General features: G+C 39.1%; 1 protein-coding gene across 1 annotated transcript in view; it reads left to right on the top strand.

The window, feature by feature from the left end:
- RIMS1 (regulating synaptic membrane exocytosis 1) overlaps positions 1–18,167 on the top strand; it is a 445,223-nt gene that overhangs the window by 367,269 nt on the left and 59,787 nt on the right. Inside the window, 1 exon segment of the mRNA XM_058554050.1 lies at positions 634–800. Coding sequence (XP_058410033.1) covers positions 634–800 — 167 coding nt within the window.

Raw genomic sequence — 18,167 nt, 5'->3', positions numbered from 1 at the left:
TTGATAGTTTAAATCTGAAAATGTCTAATTAAACCATAATAGAAAGGAAGCCAAAGTCCAATATTTGCCTCCATTGCTTCACTCATCTTTGTCACCCCTTAGCTTTAAAATCAGCCCTTATTTGTGAGGAGATATATTTTTTGAAGAAATTTGAAAGTTCAAAGTCTTAGAATAGGGAAAGTGTATAGGTAAATGGAATAGTTTAGGAAGAATCAAGAAGCACAGATGGAAACAGTCTCTACCAAGGATAGAGTAGAAGGTGAATAAAATAGGCAATGATGAAAACAAAAGCAAGAAAAGAGAAACTGATGTACTAGAAAAAAACAATACAATTTGGAGGTTTTATGTGCGTGCAAATAATTAATTCAATGAATTTTCCACCCAAGCACTTAATTTTTGTGTTTAATTTATAGCTCAGTCTTCATAAACCATTTCTTACCATTCAGAGGAGGTAGGATTTTTATGCTGGAAATCATGTATCATGTTGATATTGGGTTATTTTAGACCCACACCTGCTGTTAGGAAGGTACACTTTTACTTGGTGTTGGCTAAGTCATCACTAACCTCACTGCCTGTGTCTCTTTGTCCGCGGTCTGAAGATGGAGCTCTCACTTTCTTGTTTTCAATCTTTAGTATAGCATGCATAAAGATCAATACAGAAGCTGTGATAACGTCTCTGCCAGATCGTCAGATAGTGATGCCAGTGATGTGTCCGCCATTTCCAGAGCCAGCAGTGCCTCCCACCTCAGCAGCACGAGCTTTATGTCAGAGCAGTCTGAGCGCCCCAGGGGCAGAATCAGGTGAGTTGGTTGTACTGTGGATATAACTGGTCTTCATCCGTGGTGTAGAAATGCAACTAGCTTGGTGGATTTTCTTGCTAAGATACAGTTCCGGACAAGTAGCAGAAACACTGAATTAAGATGAGGGGGACCGGAGTGGCCTGAACGTCTGTTAACTGTTGTGTAGTGTCGCCAGGTGACTGCTTGATGCTGTCTACTCTCAGGTATAGCTTCTAACCAGTCACGATTTCAGCAATTGCTCCAAGTCACATCTGCAGGAGCTTCCTTCTAATATGATGAAATACACAAAGCATCCTTTAGTCCAGTGTCAGAAAACTTTTTCTGTAAAGGGCTAGACAGTAAATATTTCAGGCTGCGCAGGACAGGCTCTCGCAGTTACTCAACAACATAGTGGTAGTGTGAATGCTGTGCAAACAAATGGGCATGGCTATGTCCCAATAAAGTTTTATTTACAAAAATCAGGAAGTGGGCTGCATTCTCCTTATGGGCTGCAGTTTGCTGCCTGCTTCTTTAATCCCATAGCAGTTGGTCAGCATTCAGGGTAGGATGGAGTGGATGTGATAACAAAGTACGAATCCCTGGTCTGCATGATGTGAGCTGTAAGAAATTTGCATGAAGTGTGTTTAAATCAACAGTAGTGCCCTCATGCTCTCAAGAGGCAGACACCCTGCTGAAGGGGGAAGGAACCCAGGCGCCTTCTTCACTAAAGCGGACTCAGCGTGGACAGGGCATATTTTATATTTGTTTTTAAGTGGTTTTCAGAAATAGAATTTCATTGGAGGAATTTGGGGGTTGATAAGAGGCCCAAGAAATATAAACGTTCAAAATAGGAGCAGTTGCCTTCCAAATCCTCTGACAGTCTGATATCATCACACATTTTGATGATGTGCAGTAAAATATATCTTAAAGCGTTCTTTCTTCCTGGATTTCCCTGCACCCAGCTCGTCTCTTGGAGCAAATTGAAAGTAATTATCTCACTGTTAATTAACAGTGTCATACTCTGATAATCTACATGAGCAATTTCAACTGATAAAGAGATTAATAGAACATGTTTTCTCTCTATTTCTAATGTTCTCAGCATCTTGTCCTAACAGAATGCCAAGTTCTCTAAAATTTAAGAAAGAATTAGTAGAGTTAAGGAAGGCAGCCGTATCGAGTTGCTTAGGATCAAAGGGTGAAAATTATTCTAAGAGATTCCTTTTTATTGAAATGTTGATATATTCTGTTTTAAAACCTAATTTAGTAACAATATTGATAAATAGGACTTAAACAAGAACTTTTTCAGTTTTATACTAAAACAATTTACTAAATAATTATAAAACTATAAATATCGAAGTGCTTTTTATTTATGTTCACAATAGACTCAAGTACCTTGAGTCCTGTGCTATAAAGTATGACTATTTAATAGGATTCATATTACTAACCAACTGGAAGAATAATTTGTGGGTCCATTGTCATTCTCTTGAACTTTCAAGAGAATAGGAGTCTTTAAAAATTTATTTTCGGGAAAAATTTGGGTACGTGATTTTTGAGGAAGAAAGCAAAGAACAGAGAAACTGTAGGCAGCTCAGCAGCAGGGTCCTGTGATTTTATACAAAGGACCGGAGGAAACTGCATGTCACTGTATTGGAGCCAATGTTACTTTGTGGAAAACGCCAGCTTACAAGTCAGCGCTGGGTGGAGCTGTGTCGTGACAAGAAGAAGAAGACAGGACAGTGTTCTTTTCCTTCTTGTTTCCTGTGACTCTTCTTATTTATTGAGGTTGGTGGGGAGAGGGGTAGACCTAAAAAGGCACAAATAAATGTCTTAATGACAAATCCACTTTCTCTGGGCATGTCTCTGTTTTCAGCTTCTCTTTTCCTTCTCTGAAGTTTAGAACATGAATCAGCTGAAAGCTGTCTTTATGTAAGTGGATTATGTGAATTTAAGGGTTAGAACTAACAGCTAAACAAGCTTCCGGTTAAGCTAACTTGAAGAACTCTTTTTCTTGCAGTCCTGTACTTCAGGTCACTGATTCTCCACAAACAGTACACATGTGATTTCTAGAATACTTAGAGGAGCAGAGAAGAAAAATGGGGTATGGGAGGGACAGGTCTTTCTTATAATGTTCGGAATTATCTTTTCATATGCATTCTTCTCTTTATACATCCTTAGAGGCACATGGGCACATGTGTACACACACACGTGTACAAACACAGAGTTATCTGTGTCCGTCATCAACCCTGTGTTAAAACCCTGAGAGGAGGGTTTGGAATGAAAACAAAACAAAATGACGACCGTATAGAAACGCTGTGTCTCACGGATGTGGGACGAGGGTTGCCAGCACTTCAGCCTTAAATATTCCCTGTTCTCATAGCTGACACTGTGAGGAATGAGTGTCCTCAGTATATTACTCTTCTCATTTTTTTTTTCTTAGTAACTAACTTCTGCATAGGTTGTAAAATTCTGTTTATTCAAGTTCGTGGTTAAAAGAGGAGCAAGTCTGACCAGTCATGATGGTAGACTATATTATATGTCGTAATAAGAAGCAGCAGCCTCCTGAGTCCCTCTCCTGTATAAGGTCTTCATAATTTTCCAAGACTAAAGTACAATATCTAGGCCACACACACTAGGAGATTATAATCTATTTAAGAGTTTAAAATCTACTTTTATGTCCTGGTTCCCTATATATGTCTTTGATCAAATCGTCCTATGACACAACAAATGCTTTCTTATACATTGCCTTGGATGAATTTTATTCTGGAAGTCAATAAAAGGATTTAGAAGACGTTATCCCATTCCCTAAAGATGTGGCCAATACCCTAAAAGTCAACCAAGTACCCAGTATTCTCAAGAAGGACTATGGAAAGAACATATGGTATGATCTTACTGGTATTATATAAAACCACAGTATGGAGGCACTTAAGATGCCATGGATGGTTTTGATCTCCTCGATCCAAGCATATTATGAACCAAGAAAATGTCGAGATGAGCGCGTCCGAAACGAGCAGTGGGCTGCTCAGTCTCCTGGGTGGTGTGTGTCCAGTGCTGCCCCCTGCATCTCCTGGTCATGGTTCAAAGTGCGCAGGATGGTTGTAAGGTTTTGAGACGTTCTCTCTCGGAGCAGCTTGTTCATCTTTGTTTATTCCAATGTATACCAAACTTATTTCATTCTGAAATTCTTTTCTCATAGGGACATCTGTTAATATTTTGCAGATTTCTTGAGTGCCATTTGGGAAAATCTGTTTTAGATAATCAGCATCCTTCTTCCTAAAAGACAAAAGGCTATAAAGTTAGCTTCAAAAAGCCTGTTTGGGGACAACTAAAATTAAGCACTTATACGATGTATATAGATTGAAAAATATAAATCTATTTGGATTATCAATCTCTAAAATATAATTTTCAAAGAGTATTAGGGATTCTTGGGCCATATCCTGAAGTTTTCGTGTTTGGGATAATGATCATGCAGCACATATCTTGTCCACTCACGGATGCCTCTAGCTAAATCATGTAGCGGTTCTGTGTGAATTGAAAAAGGGCATCTCTTCCTCCAGATGCATTCTGAATAGTTCATTTAAAATACTTCAGAACGTCTCATATTTTCAAACTTTACATGTACGGGGTACTGTAATGGAAAAAGAAACTACAGTCATCCCCCCTTATTTTCAGTATCACTGTCCGCAGTTTCAGTTACTCACAGTCAACCACGGTCCAAAAATATTAAATGGGGAATTCCAGAAATAAACCATTCATAGGTTTTAAATGGTGTACTCTTCTGAGTAGCATGATGGAATCTCGAGCTGTCCCGCTCCGTCCCACCTGGGATGTAACTCATCCCTTTGTCCAGCCGATCCACGCTGTATGCGCTGCCCACATGGTGGTCACTTAGTAGCCTTCTGGTTTATCAGATCGACTGTCCAGATCGACTGTCGTGGTATCTCAGTGCTTGTGTTCAAGTCACACTTATTTGGCTTAATAATGGTCCCAAAGCGCAAGAGTAGTGATGCTGGCAGTTCGGATATGCCAAAGAGAAGCTGTAAATGCTTCCTTTATGTGAAAAGGTGGAAGTCCTCCACTTAATAAGAAAAAAAATCATATGCTGAGGTTGCTGAGATCCATGGTAACTTTTATTACAGTATTTTGTTGTAATTGTACTGTCTTTTTATTGTTGTTAATCTCTTACTGTGCCTAATTTATAAATTAAACTCTATCACAGGTATGTATGTATAGGAAAAAAACGTAGTAGAGATATCGGAGGTTTCAGGCATCCACTGGGGGTCTGGGAACATTTCCCCATGGATAAGGGGGGACGACTGTAGACTGTAATGTTTGTGGTGGGGTGACTAACCTTTAGTAGATATAATGAATTAAAATTATTCTAAAAAATTGTCATGAATTTAAAACTTAAGTAATTGGTAGACTGATTCTCACAATACAAAATCAACACTTAATACTTCAAAATAATAAACATCAATAAAGACTTGAGGTTCCTAGTTTTTCAGATTTGTTCTGCATGTGCCTAATAATTTTAATTTAGTATTGCCTTAAATATTTCTGGAACAATGTTTTCCCATCAAACTACAAAAAAAGCACAGTATATTATTGGAGATGGCATAACTGATAATAAAAAAGGCATGTAGGCTAGAAGCTAGAAAGAGCATGTTGAGTTTCACGGTTCTCCGTGTCTATTTTTACATCTAAAGAAGTTATTCATCTCAAAAGGGAGCTGAATTTTCATGGTATAGCTCTGAATTTTTTCTCATCTTTTCATATATCAGTTTCTTTTTAGGCAGACAAATTTCAGATGTTTTATACAAAATCAAGCTTTAAAAGCAAATGCAAGCATAATCCTGTAATTACTCTCAGAAGTACAATTTTAGAAGCTTTGTCAAAACCTACGATTTTCCAACAGCATTCACATGTGTAACATATGTTCTCCTGGCTCTGTAAGGTTGGCTTTCTATAGCTTGTTGTTGTTAGTGCTGTGGAGTGGGTTCCGACTTCCAGTGACCCTGTGCACAGCAGAGCGGAGCCCTGCCCAGTCTTTCTGCGCCATCCTCTCATCTTCTGGCACTCTATCAGACAATGCTCCGCTGCTATTCATAGGGTGTTCTGGGCCCATTTTTTTGGGAAGCTGGTGGCCAGGTCCTTCTTCCTAGTCTTAGTCTGGAAGCTCTGATGGGTGACCCCGCTGGTATTTGAAATCCCTTTGGCATAGCTTTCAGCATCACAGCAACACCCAGCTGCCACAGTGTGACAACTGACAGACGGGTGATGGGGTTCCCTGACCAGGACACAAACCTGGGCCGGGGTGGTGAGATAGCCGATCTTAATTGCTGGACCCGCAGGGCTGACCCTTTCCATAGTAGGTGGATTTTTATAAACTCCACTCTGCCAGTTCCTTATAGATTTACTAAGACATGTTTAGTTAAATTCTGAGAAGGTCAGTGACATATTATATAAATGCTTGGTATATAATAGACAATGAATAATGGTCAGTTATAATACATAAAGTTTTCAAAATTTAATATAAACCAGGAATATCTTATAAAGTTGCGGTTATTTGTAGAAATGATCATTCATAATTAGGTCTTAGAGATGACTTCTACCTGTAGGGGAAAAATAGGTACAGACTGTTCATAGAACTTTAAAAGTATTTTGTAACATTTCATTATTTGTAGAAATCTACTTCCCTGTAGTTCTCTTTCTTCTGTTAGAATTGCATTAGATTATTTTTAACATTTAAAGTATTTTTAAGGAGCATATTCAATGAAAGTCATAGATAACGACAATTAGGAAATTTTCTTTAATTAGAAAAATGTGTTAGCATGGCTTTGGAAGAGAATATGAGAAGTTTGTTAAGGTGAAGTAAAATCTTTGAAAGTTCAAAAACAAACCGTGTTAATAACTTTGCTTGTAATACACATTAGTCTATTTATGATATTGCCTAAATTATATTTTGATTGCATATAAATGGCTATAATTTCCCAATTTGATTTAATTATCCTAAAAGAAGTTACAGTTTTAATTGAATATTCTGTTAAATAAAATTAGAATGTCTTTCTCCCTGCTTAACTGTTATTTTCCCCACAATATACAAGAAATTAATTTATGCACCACTAGCAGCACATCTTGAGTTACTACAAAGTTTATACGTATTTTAAGTGCAAGGAACATAATGTAGGTGAGTCTTACAGTGAACTAACAATATTAAAGCAACTTTCAAATGCAACAATTCAATCCCTGGGAATAGTTTTCAAAGAAAGAAAAATCTGTCCCAAAGTTCAACCTCTGTTCAGTGTTCAGGATGTGTTTGTGGTTGTGATCTTGGTGGTTGACACAAGGAGGAGCAGCGTGTCTGCTCTGGGGTTGCACAGGGAGGAACAGCATGTCTGCTCTGGGGTTGTGACTGGTGTTCAGAGCACCATGCTGTGGGTTCATGCCAGGCATAGAATATTCTGCTTCGGTAAGAGATCAGGTTTGGGTGTAAGAAGCCATTCCTGTCGCTGAGCTGTTTACAGACCGCTGCAGTGCTGTATAATGTTCACAGCACTCGGAGACTCCTCAAGGGCCGTCGGTTTGCCCCTTTTGTCCTTGGTGTGTTGTAACTACCAGACCAGCTGTGTTAAGGATGCTCAATGCTAAATTACCTGTCAAATGGCAGGATGACTGTTTCAAGTAGACCTTAAATTATTACCATATTTTTATGCCAAAAAATATATAATGTAAATTTTCTAACAGATACTTAAGTTTCTATTTATCATACTGTGTTTACATGTTTACATATTTTTGCGTATTGCATATTTTGCATATTGGAGAACCGACTGCTGATTGTAAACCTAGCAATATTACGCAGATTGGCAGCTAATTGTTTTAATGGTCACCAGGCATGAACTCTGGTTATCAACATTCCCCTTTCTTTGGGCAAATATTCATATTTCTGTGGCAGTTATCCTATTATTTGGAATGGATGCAATATCCTTTCATTCTGCACCTTTGCTTTCCAAACTTGACCTAGTTCATGTATCACTTCGTAATGTTGCCGTAACTGTGTAACACACACATTGTTACATTTTTAATATATTGAAAATATTGCCATTTGTTAAGTATCTTCGTGTACCAGGTATTCTGATACACAGTTTACATGCAACATTGTGATGGCTCTAACAGCCCAGTAGCATAATCGTTAAAAATCTCATTTTACAAATGATGATAAAAGGGAAGCATCCTGTTGGGTTCATGTGGCCAGTGAGCAGAGGAGCTGGAACCAAGAGCCCAGAAGTGTCACCCTCTTATCACTATGTCGGGAATCTCTTTATCTCTAATAGTACTTTTTGCTTTAAAGTCCATTTTATCTTATATGAGAACATAAGTTTTTTTATTAGTGTTCAGTCTAACTGTTCTCGCATCGTTCTCCTTGTGACCTGTGACCGTATGTGTTAGTTCTCTCTTTTGTAAACAGTATGTAGCTGAATTCGTTTTTTTCTTCTAACCTGATGATCTCTGTCATTTAATTGGCTAGCTAATCTATTTGCATTTATTTAGATTTCTTATATATTTGGAATTATTTCTACTCTCATTTTATATTTTCAATTTTTATTATTCTATTTTTTCCTCTTTCCTTAAGATTGGTTCTGAATTGATTTGTTTTTATTTTATTCCTACTGCCATTATTCTGGAAGTTATACTATTTCTATGATTTTAAGTGTTTCAAATATATATATTTAGTTAAGTAATAAATCTTAGTTTAGTTATTAGTTCTACTTCCTCCTGGGTAAAAATGGAACTGCAGACACTTTAGCTCTGTTACCATCCCTCCACCATTTACATATTTTCTGTCCAGTGTTTTAATCACATGTTGTTTTCTTTCTCCCATTATTGCAGGGTTTTTTAAAACACTTTAGAGTGTCCCACATGTTTTCTGGTTTCTTTGCTAACCCGTTTTTTGTGTGTCTGAGACCTTCATTTGGGGAGCGTTATCTGTCTTCCTGAAATATGTACATTAGAAATGCCACCAGTGAGGGTTGCTTCGGGCCTTAACTGAGAACCACGTTGGTCCTTGTTCTTTAAGGGTCTGGGCTCATGCTGGGGTTTCTGTTCTGACTTGCCTCTGTGCCTGGACCCGAGGCTCTAATTTCTCACCTGCGCAACCTCCCATGACAGTCAGAGTCCACATAGCAGTCTGCCCTCAGTCCCTCCTGGTCTTTTCCCTAAGGGATTTTGCCTTTCTTGTGAGTTTAGGTTTGTATTTAACAGGAATTTGTTGTAATTTTCCTGTCATTTCTAAGCATTTGGGAGTGAAGGGATTTTATCAGAATATATCATCTACTGCATTGCTAGAAATAGAAGTTCACATGTAAAGGCTAGTAGCAGTTGTGGCAGGAGCTTTTCTGCACTACCAAGACCCCTGGACTGGGGGCCTCCCAGCAGGTGGTTCACAGCCTGCTGTGACCCCTGTGTGTGGTGCTGTGTGGCTCACCCACTCAGTCCCTTGCACATCACGTCTCAAATTTTCAAGGCACATGAGGAGACGGGTTCTGGGAGGGGAAGGTGTTCCCCAAATGTTTGGCGCAAATAATATAACTATCTCCCTTCTCTGAGGTGTCTCCATAAGGAGACAGTGGACTTTTCAGAGCAGAGGTGTGTGGGTATCTTGGAGGTGGAGGTAGATACACGTTCCTGGAGAAGATTTAGACCTGAGGCAAGTGCCCATGAGCAGTGAGTGCACGGCATCTACAGAGCGTGTCCGGAGAGTCTCCCATCCTAACAGTCATGTTGACAGGCTAGAGATGTGTGGTTTGTCCTAGAACTTTGGCTCTTCGGGAGGTGGCTGTGCTGTCAAACTGCTTCTTCCTCTGAAGTCCTGACTCCACAGTGAGTGATGCAGAGAACCCATCAACACAAGTGTGTGGGTCTGTTGTGGTCCTCGGTTGTCTTCCGTCTGTTCTAGGAAACTGAAGTAGCCTCTTCCCCCAAATTCCTGACTGATGTGAGAGATCACCAGCCTTCCTGTGAACGGAAGCCTGGCCACATCTGGGCTGTCCTTCCGGTGTGACTCAGGAGTAAAGCTATGACAGCGCGTAGATGCTCAATCTTTGTGGGAAGGTAGGGTGCGGAGGAAAACTTGCTAGAAGGGGGGTCAGGAAGCCGATGGGGTGGCAGGTTGAAAGAGATCTTATAAATCTATGATTGGTGTAGACGTGTATCAGGAGGTGTTATTAGGACTGAACGTGGTGGTGAGGAGGAGCCCTCGCTTAGATCTGAGTGTTCTCTGAAAGCGGACGATTGAAAGTACCGCAGGAAAGATCGTTCTTATTGGTGAAGTTCTCTGTAGCCTTTGGCTACTTGCAATCTGCGTCTTCTTTTTTGCTTCCTTTAGAATGCTTCATGGTTGATGGACGTTCTAGAATTGGGCACTAGTCAGAATTGATGGATATGGGCCCATTGGAACCTGCCATGTAATTATGAAACTATAATTTTGAAAAGGATTTGAGATCAATCATTATTGATCAAATCACTGTAAAGAGATTCACATGTACTTTTAAAACTCTGTCAAGTGTTATTTCCCTCTAAATATATTAACTAAATCTGCCTAAAATATTTTTCTGTATCTGTGCATAAATTCTTGATTTGATTAGATCAAAACATATAAAAGATAAAGGTATAAAAGACTCATGGTGATGTTTACTTTATTGATATAAAATAGATCCTATATATCTAATTGTAGTGATGTTTCCTATTACTGGTAATAAAAATTACTTAGTTCCTTATCACTTAGTTACTTATCACACTTACTGTGTTAGTTTACTCTACAATAACTTATATCATAATTTTATCTGATGTAGGGACAGTTACTAGTTCCAGAAAGTGACCAGATCTGAGTCTCAGACATGAAAAGGGACATTGGAGGACACAGCAGCGCAGGAGTAAGAAAGTTGAGGGATGTTGGAGGATGTGAAAACAGAGAAGTAACATGATCATAGGGTAGGAGATAAAGCAGTAAATGAATAGTACAGGTAGTAGTAAATAAATAAATGAAAATATATTCAAGAACCATGTATTTATACTGTATGTTTTGACACTATTACTGAGTACTTAGAACTTCAGCAAGTACACAACTTCTCTGGAGCTTGGTTTCTTTTCCTGTTCATTTGTTCATGCATTCATTCACTCATTCACCAATCGTATTTTGGGTGCCTTATGTGGAGGTACTGTTCTTAACCAACATGGTGCAAAACAGAACTGACGTGAGCCCTATATCTGTGGTTTTAAGTGTATCTTAATATTTATGTGATAAAGTTGTGTTTGTATTCACCTAGAACTGAGACGTATGCTCACCGCTCCTGCGTACAGGACAGTGCGGGGATAAAGTGAGAGTGTATCAGAATGCTTAGAGAGTGTACACAGAGTTATAGTGTAGAATTACAGCTGTTACTGCATGCACCTACAGGTCAGTGTGGGGATGAAGTGAGAGTGTATCAGAACGCTTAGAGGTGTAGACAGAGTTATAGTGTAGAATTACAACTGTTACTGCATGCACCTACAGGACAGTGTGGGGGGAAAGTGAGAGTGTGTCAGAATGCTTAGAGAGCGTACACAGAGTTATACTGTAGAATTACAACTTTTACCAAGAGGAGATGCTCAAATATTCACCTACTAAGTAGAATATGGAGTTCTCTAAAAGAAGTGGCACAGCCTCAAAAAGCTCAGTCAAAAGTTCCCACCTAGAATCTGTGAGGGCCATGGGAAGTTTCAGCCCTGGGACAGCCTGAAACAGTGTTTTATACTCAGAGTAACAGATGGTATCTCCTCAGAGGAGAAGCTCCACGAGTCTGCCGTCCTCTGGTGCAGTGGGGGAGTAGGGGCTGTATATAGGGACCAGTATGGAAAAAGCTGCTTGGTGTAGTTTGCGAAAAGAATACATTACTTTAGCACAATTATGACATACACATCTTCATTGCTAACCATGTGGAGATCTTGATCACTGGTCTGGATAATTCTACCATTGTTCAAAAAGAAACAATAAGACGACACAGCCCTTCCCATTCCAGGCATGACAGTATAGCTTGTACCAGGCTAACCTTCCCACCTAGGAAACTACGAAAGCTAAACAAGAACAAATAACCAAACAGAAAACTGTGAAGACACTTGAGAGCAATGACCAAAGAAGAAACATGAGGACTCTAGTCCTTGAAGGAAGGAAAGAAACGAGTGAGTGCCAGCTCTGCCCTGCTTCCGCTGAGGGCACTTTCCATCCAGGACGTGGGACCGCAGAGCCTGGGCAGACAGCAGCAACCTCCGGGACTGAGGAGACAGACGGCACAGTTCAGGAGCTGACAGAGCTGGAAGCTGTGTAGGGGGGCCTCCAAACTTTGCTACAGATCCCCCCAAAGTAGTATGTGGACTGCTGAGCTGCGCATGACAGGGAGGGACTCCGAGAAACCGGACAGAAGCAGCTGGAAGGTTAAAGAGCCGAGAGCACAGACTAGCAGCTGCCCGGTGCTGGGCAACAGAAATGGACTTCAGGTTCCCCAAGTTAGAGGGCACGATGACACCTCCATGTCCTGTGCAGACTCCAGGGACCAGACCCTGGGAGGAGCCGTGGGTTCTGTGACTGATGGCAGAGCCTGAACCCAGCTCCAGATGGGAACAAGATGAATGCTCTCTACCAACCACAGGACAGTTTTACCCTTATCAGAGGAATGAACACTGTCGAGAGCCTCTCCCGGTTTTCCTCCACAATGTTTGGCATCTAATTAAAATTTGTGAGGCATGCTAAAAAAAAAAAAAAATTAAATTAATAAAAAAGGACCAACTGACTAACAACTAACAATAGGGTTATCAAATAAGGGCTTTCAAATATCCATGATTAATATGTTCTAGAAAACGAAGGAGGATAGAGACCTGGAATCCATTTTCAAAAATTAAATGGCAATTTTAAAACTAAAAATACAAAAAAAGTAATTTAATAGGTGGGTTTAATGGCATATTAGAAACAGCAGAGCAGAGAATTAGTGAGCTGGTTGGTGGACAGTATATAAATCAATGCACAGAGAGGAAAAAGGAGAGAAATGGGAGGAGAACAGAAGAGACAAAGGTGACGAGATGGAAAGTCTATCATGTGTAATTGGGGTCCCAGAAGGGGAGGAAATGACAGGAAATGTCAAATACTGAGGTACTGGCTGAGAATTTTCCAAAACTGATGAAATACATCAAATTATAAATCCAAAAATCTTTAAAAATCCAAAGATATATAAAAAGAAAAAAAATGTAGCAATATCATGATCAAAGTACTGAAAACTAAAGGAAAGACATTTCTTAGAAGAATCTCAGGGGGAAAAAGAGAGATTCTCTTCAGAGAAGCAACAATAGACTTTGGCTGAAATTTCCAGAGATATTATGAAAGCTAAAAAGCGGTGGAATGACTGAAATAAAGAATGCCATAGGAACAAATAAAAACTTCCAACTTAAAAATTTATGCTTAGTAAACATTACCCAGCGAAAATATCGTTCAGACAAGGAATGAATGAATGAATGAATAAAAACAGCTAAGAGAATTCATCCCCAGCAGACCTGCACTTCCTGTGGAAGGAAAATGTCCCCAGTTGGAAGAACTGAACTTGAGGAAGAATGAAGAGCACTGGAGAGAGTGAGTAATAGTAAGAACAAACGACAGCCACCTCTTGCGTAGTTAAAACATATGTAGAAGTAAAACATATAAAATACCAGCCTGAAAGGTTGGAGGCGAGTAAATGGAGTCAATTTCTTGCATTATTCTGGAAGGGATAACATTTCTCATTTAAAGAAGATTCTGAGAAGTCAAGGGGCATATTTTAATCTTTAGCCACTAATAAATACTAGAAGAATGCACAACTCAGATGCTAATAGTGGAGAAAATATACCTAATTAAACTAGCTAGGCAGAAAAGAGAAGAAAAAGAGTGAACAGATGTGATATTAAAAACAAACTCCAGTGGTGGACCCAACTCCAGCGACGCAGGTAATTGCGTCAGAAGTCCTCAAGGGAGTAATACACATTCCACCATCAGGAAACGGAAAAGGGAGATACAAGCGCAGGTTACCAGACAGTTAAATGATATTGTGAACAGGGTTATGCCAATAAGTTTTACAACTCAGATCAGGGTCAGCAAACAATGGCCAACAGACCAGACATGGCCCACTGCCTGTTTTGTGAACAAAGGTTTATTGAGCACGTCTATTCCATTTGTTAATGTGTCATCCATGACTGTTTTCTCACCACAACAGCAAGGTTAAGTAGTTGCAACAGAGACAGTACAGCCCACAAAACCTAAAGTATTGTACTATCTGGTCCTTTACAAAATAAGTTTGCCCAACCTTGATTTAGATGAAATCCACAAAGTCCTTCGAAGTCACAACTTAAACTCTGAAAAGTCCTATATTTATTTAGAAAAAGATTCTATAATTGTTTTAGACCTCTCCACAAGGAAAACTCCTCACCCAGGGGGATTCGCTGGTAAATTATTCCAAATATTTAAAGAATAAATGCTCTCAGTCTTATACAATTTTTCCACAGAATAAAAAGGAGAAATACTTTCAGACTCTCTGAGGCCAGCCTATACTTGGTAAATTTGGTAAGGACATTACAAGATAGGAAAATTACAGGCCAAAATCTCTCATTAAGATAGATGAAAGGCCTCAAACAAAATTTTAGCAAATTTAATCCAGATAGAGAGAGAGAAAGATAGATAGATGCATGGATAGATAGGTAGGTAGATAGATAGATAGATAGATAGATAGATAGATAGATAGATAGATAGATAGATAGATGGATAGATATATGGATAGATAGGTAGATGATAGACGATAGAGAGAGATGATAGATATCACTTTTTAAAAATTCCATCTATGGGATTTTTAGACATTTTTGGACCTCAGGATGTCTGTTCCAGCTTGATGGGGCTTCCCTAAAGACTTCCTGTCCCCTCTGCGGACATGGTCACTCTCCTCATGCCAGTATTGCCATCACGGAGCATGGCTCTTACATTGTTTGGTTAAGTGGAGACTTCCAGTCTCTGTCACAGGGTGATCTATCTATCGTCTATCTATCTATCTATCTACCTACCTACCTACCTACCTACCTACCTACCTATCTATCTATCTATCTACCTATCTCTCCCTCTCTATCAATCTATCGATGTGTCTATCTATCTATTGAGAGAAATTTTGAGAGACAAAGGAGAATACATTATGACGAACACAGTTTTGTTCTGTAAATGCACGACTAGTCTGACATTATCTCTATGTAATTCATTATAGAATTAAAGTAACCATATGAACATGTCATCATCTCAACAGATATATAGAAAAAAAGCATTTGATAAAATTCAACACGTTTGATAAAATATCTTAGCAAACTAAGAAGAGAATTTTCTCAAAACAGTAAAGGTTATCTACAATAACTCTATGATAGGCATCGTATTTAGTAGTGGAATACTGAACATTTCCCCCGTGTTCCCTGAGGCCACTCACACTTCTATTCAGTGTTGTTCAGATGTCTTGGCCAGTGCTGGACCTGGCAGTGTAGTAATACAGCAAGAAAAAACAAATACAAGCTGTGAAGATTGCAAATGAAGAATTTAAACTGTCATTATTCACAGTTTATATGATCACACATATTAAAAAAAAAAAAACAAAGGAATCTAGAAAACAACTATTGGGATTAATAAATGAATTTGGCAGAGTCACTGGATACAAGGTCAATATATGAAAATCAATTGTATTTTTATGTACCAGCAACAGACATTAGGAAATGAAATTTATACGATACCATCAATACATTATAATCAGAAACATGAAATACCTAGGAATAAACTAACAGAATGTGTGTAAGTCCTCAATATGAAGACAACTTACAGCCTCACATATAAATACAGGTATGTATGTGTGAGTGAAATTCAATAAGAATTACACAGAGGCAGTTACTCCTGGGGTCTGGCCCACTTGCAGGGATTGAGTAAAAGTGGTGATCTGACCTGAGGGCGCTGTGCCTCCTACCGGACAGGTCCACGGGACAGCTTGGGGTGGTTTGTGGTGCCGTCTTGGCTGTCAGGTATCAGGCCCTGTGTCTTAACGACTGGAATTATAGGGTAGATGCTTGGGGATGGTTCTCTTGATCAGTTTGTGTTCACCGTTGGTGATTAGTAACTGGTGTATTGATCCAACTTAAGTGGAGGACTCAAATAATTTGGGTTGACTTTTAGTATTTTGTAAACAGTATTATGAATTTATGGGTATTACAGCCATCTTCTAATGCGCATTATATTACTTGTCCCTTTTGAGGCTTACCATGGAGTCATGGAAGACCTGTCTAGGTTCTTTGGTTTGTTGAATATATAGAAATTGATTCTAATTCTTTTTAAGCTAAATTTGTCACTAAGAGTGGGAACCATCTTTACATAGCCCCTCGTTTGCCTTTCCTGAAAGTATCCTTCCTTTCTGAAAATGAGAAGATATTTTAGGCCATATCTTTTCATCCTGTTCCAAGATAGTGTGCCCACCAGTGTACATTCGAATAATGAGCCAGAATCTGGCAACTCAAGGTGCAGATCTGATTGCTGATGTGATCGATCCTTGTGTATCTGTAGGTCACATAAAGTCTCTTTAGTCTGTTTTGGGGAATGTTAGCTCATGAGGCTTCAATTTTATTTTATCAATCTGTTATTTATTTATTTTTTTTTTGTGAGGAAGATCAGCCCTGAGCTAACATCTGATGCCAATCCTCCTCTTTTTGCTGAGGAAGACTGGCCCTGGGCTAACATCCATGCCCATTTTCCTCCACTTTATACAGGACACCGCCACAGCAAGGCTTGACAAGCAGTGCGTCGGTGCGCGCCTGGGATCCGAACCGGCGAACCCCAGGCCGCCGCAGCGGAGCGCTCGCACTTAACCACTTGTGCCACCGGGCCGGCCTCTATCAGTCTTTTAAAATTCTTGTTTGAAATGAGTTTCTAAGTTATCTGTCACCATAATTCCGTTGATTCTGCCGTGCACACTGGTTTGTACTTTACCCTATATGTGGTCAGTCTGTATTTTACAATTGATGGCATGTCAGTTTAATCAGCAGCATTTTTTCTCTCTTTTTTCATAAAATGTTGATATATCTTAATATTGATGGCATCTTTGATTAGATTAGATGCATATAGATTATCCGAGCACCTTTGCCGTTTTGTGGTGAGTCATGTCACACCGAGTCCTATGTGTCATTTACAGCGTGGGCCAGAGGGATGTCAGCACCAGGCTTCCTTTGCAGTGCCTGTCGGTGTGAGGTCCCCAGTTTTGCTGAAGCGCAGGACGTGACCTTCTTTATCACCTGTAGTTCTAAGATCCTGGAGGCTGGAGAACAGATGCTAGACCAGCTTCCTTGGCAGGCTCTGCACGTGTCGGTTCTGCATGTGAAGTACAACTCTTGTCTCTCAGGGGTGAGCTTGCCAGGACTGATTGAGTGAAATTTGTTCTCGACTAAACATGCTATATCAATTAGTCATTTTAACAGAAAACCAGATTCTAATCTTGCATTAATATAACACCTGTCAGTAAACAACTCACAGACCTTTCTTATTACTGTGAATATTTCCATCAAATGGAGACAGTTGGTCAAAGTTTTGTTTTTTTGCTCTTCAGACTTACTGTTTACAACTGCAGTAAACCAGGGTAAATAACTCGCTTTTCCTCAAACCTTCTAGAATTTAATATATCCACCCGAGCTCTGACTTTTACTGTCTTCATTCATATTCCAGGTGTTTCACTGTATGAAATGATTTCCTTCTTTTCCTTTAACAAATAAAAACACTTCTGTTACCTTGAATATGTATTCATTTATTTTTTCCATTTTTGTTTCCAGTTTAGAATGAACCATCCATATTAATTACAACTTTTAATCTAAGCTTCTCTTTCATGGAGAAAACTTGGAGATAGATAATCGAGCATAACAGGCTGCCCTGTGCAAGTGATTTATCAGCCCAGCAAGTGCACAGTGAACACCCCGCACTCACAGCATCCCTCATGCGTTTCTTAAAGTTTAAAAAATGAAGGTAAACCTTAACATCATCCAACGATAAAGCCACCATAGACAAAGTTTTATACAACATATAAAATTAGATGCTTTTTATGTACAAGTATTATATTCTAACTTAGAAATTGTCCAGATATTCAAAATTTTTTTATTACTTAATGAAGTTTAATACCAATGGTAAATCTTAAAGTTAACTAATTAATCACTTGGAAATTATGTTTAAAGTGACACTCCAACTTAATTACTGTTGATATCAGAGTTTTTTTCAGAATTATAGTTTGATTTAGTTATTACATAATTTTACATTTTTCATAATCTTAAATGTTATTGGAAGAA

This window comes from Diceros bicornis, chromosome 14 (genome assembly GCF_020826845.1).
Source record: "Diceros bicornis minor isolate mBicDic1 chromosome 14, mDicBic1.mat.cur, whole genome shotgun sequence".
Lineage (NCBI taxonomy): Eukaryota > Metazoa > Chordata > Mammalia > Perissodactyla > Rhinocerotidae > Diceros > Diceros bicornis.
This window is presented reverse-complemented; position numbering and strand designations above follow the sequence as displayed.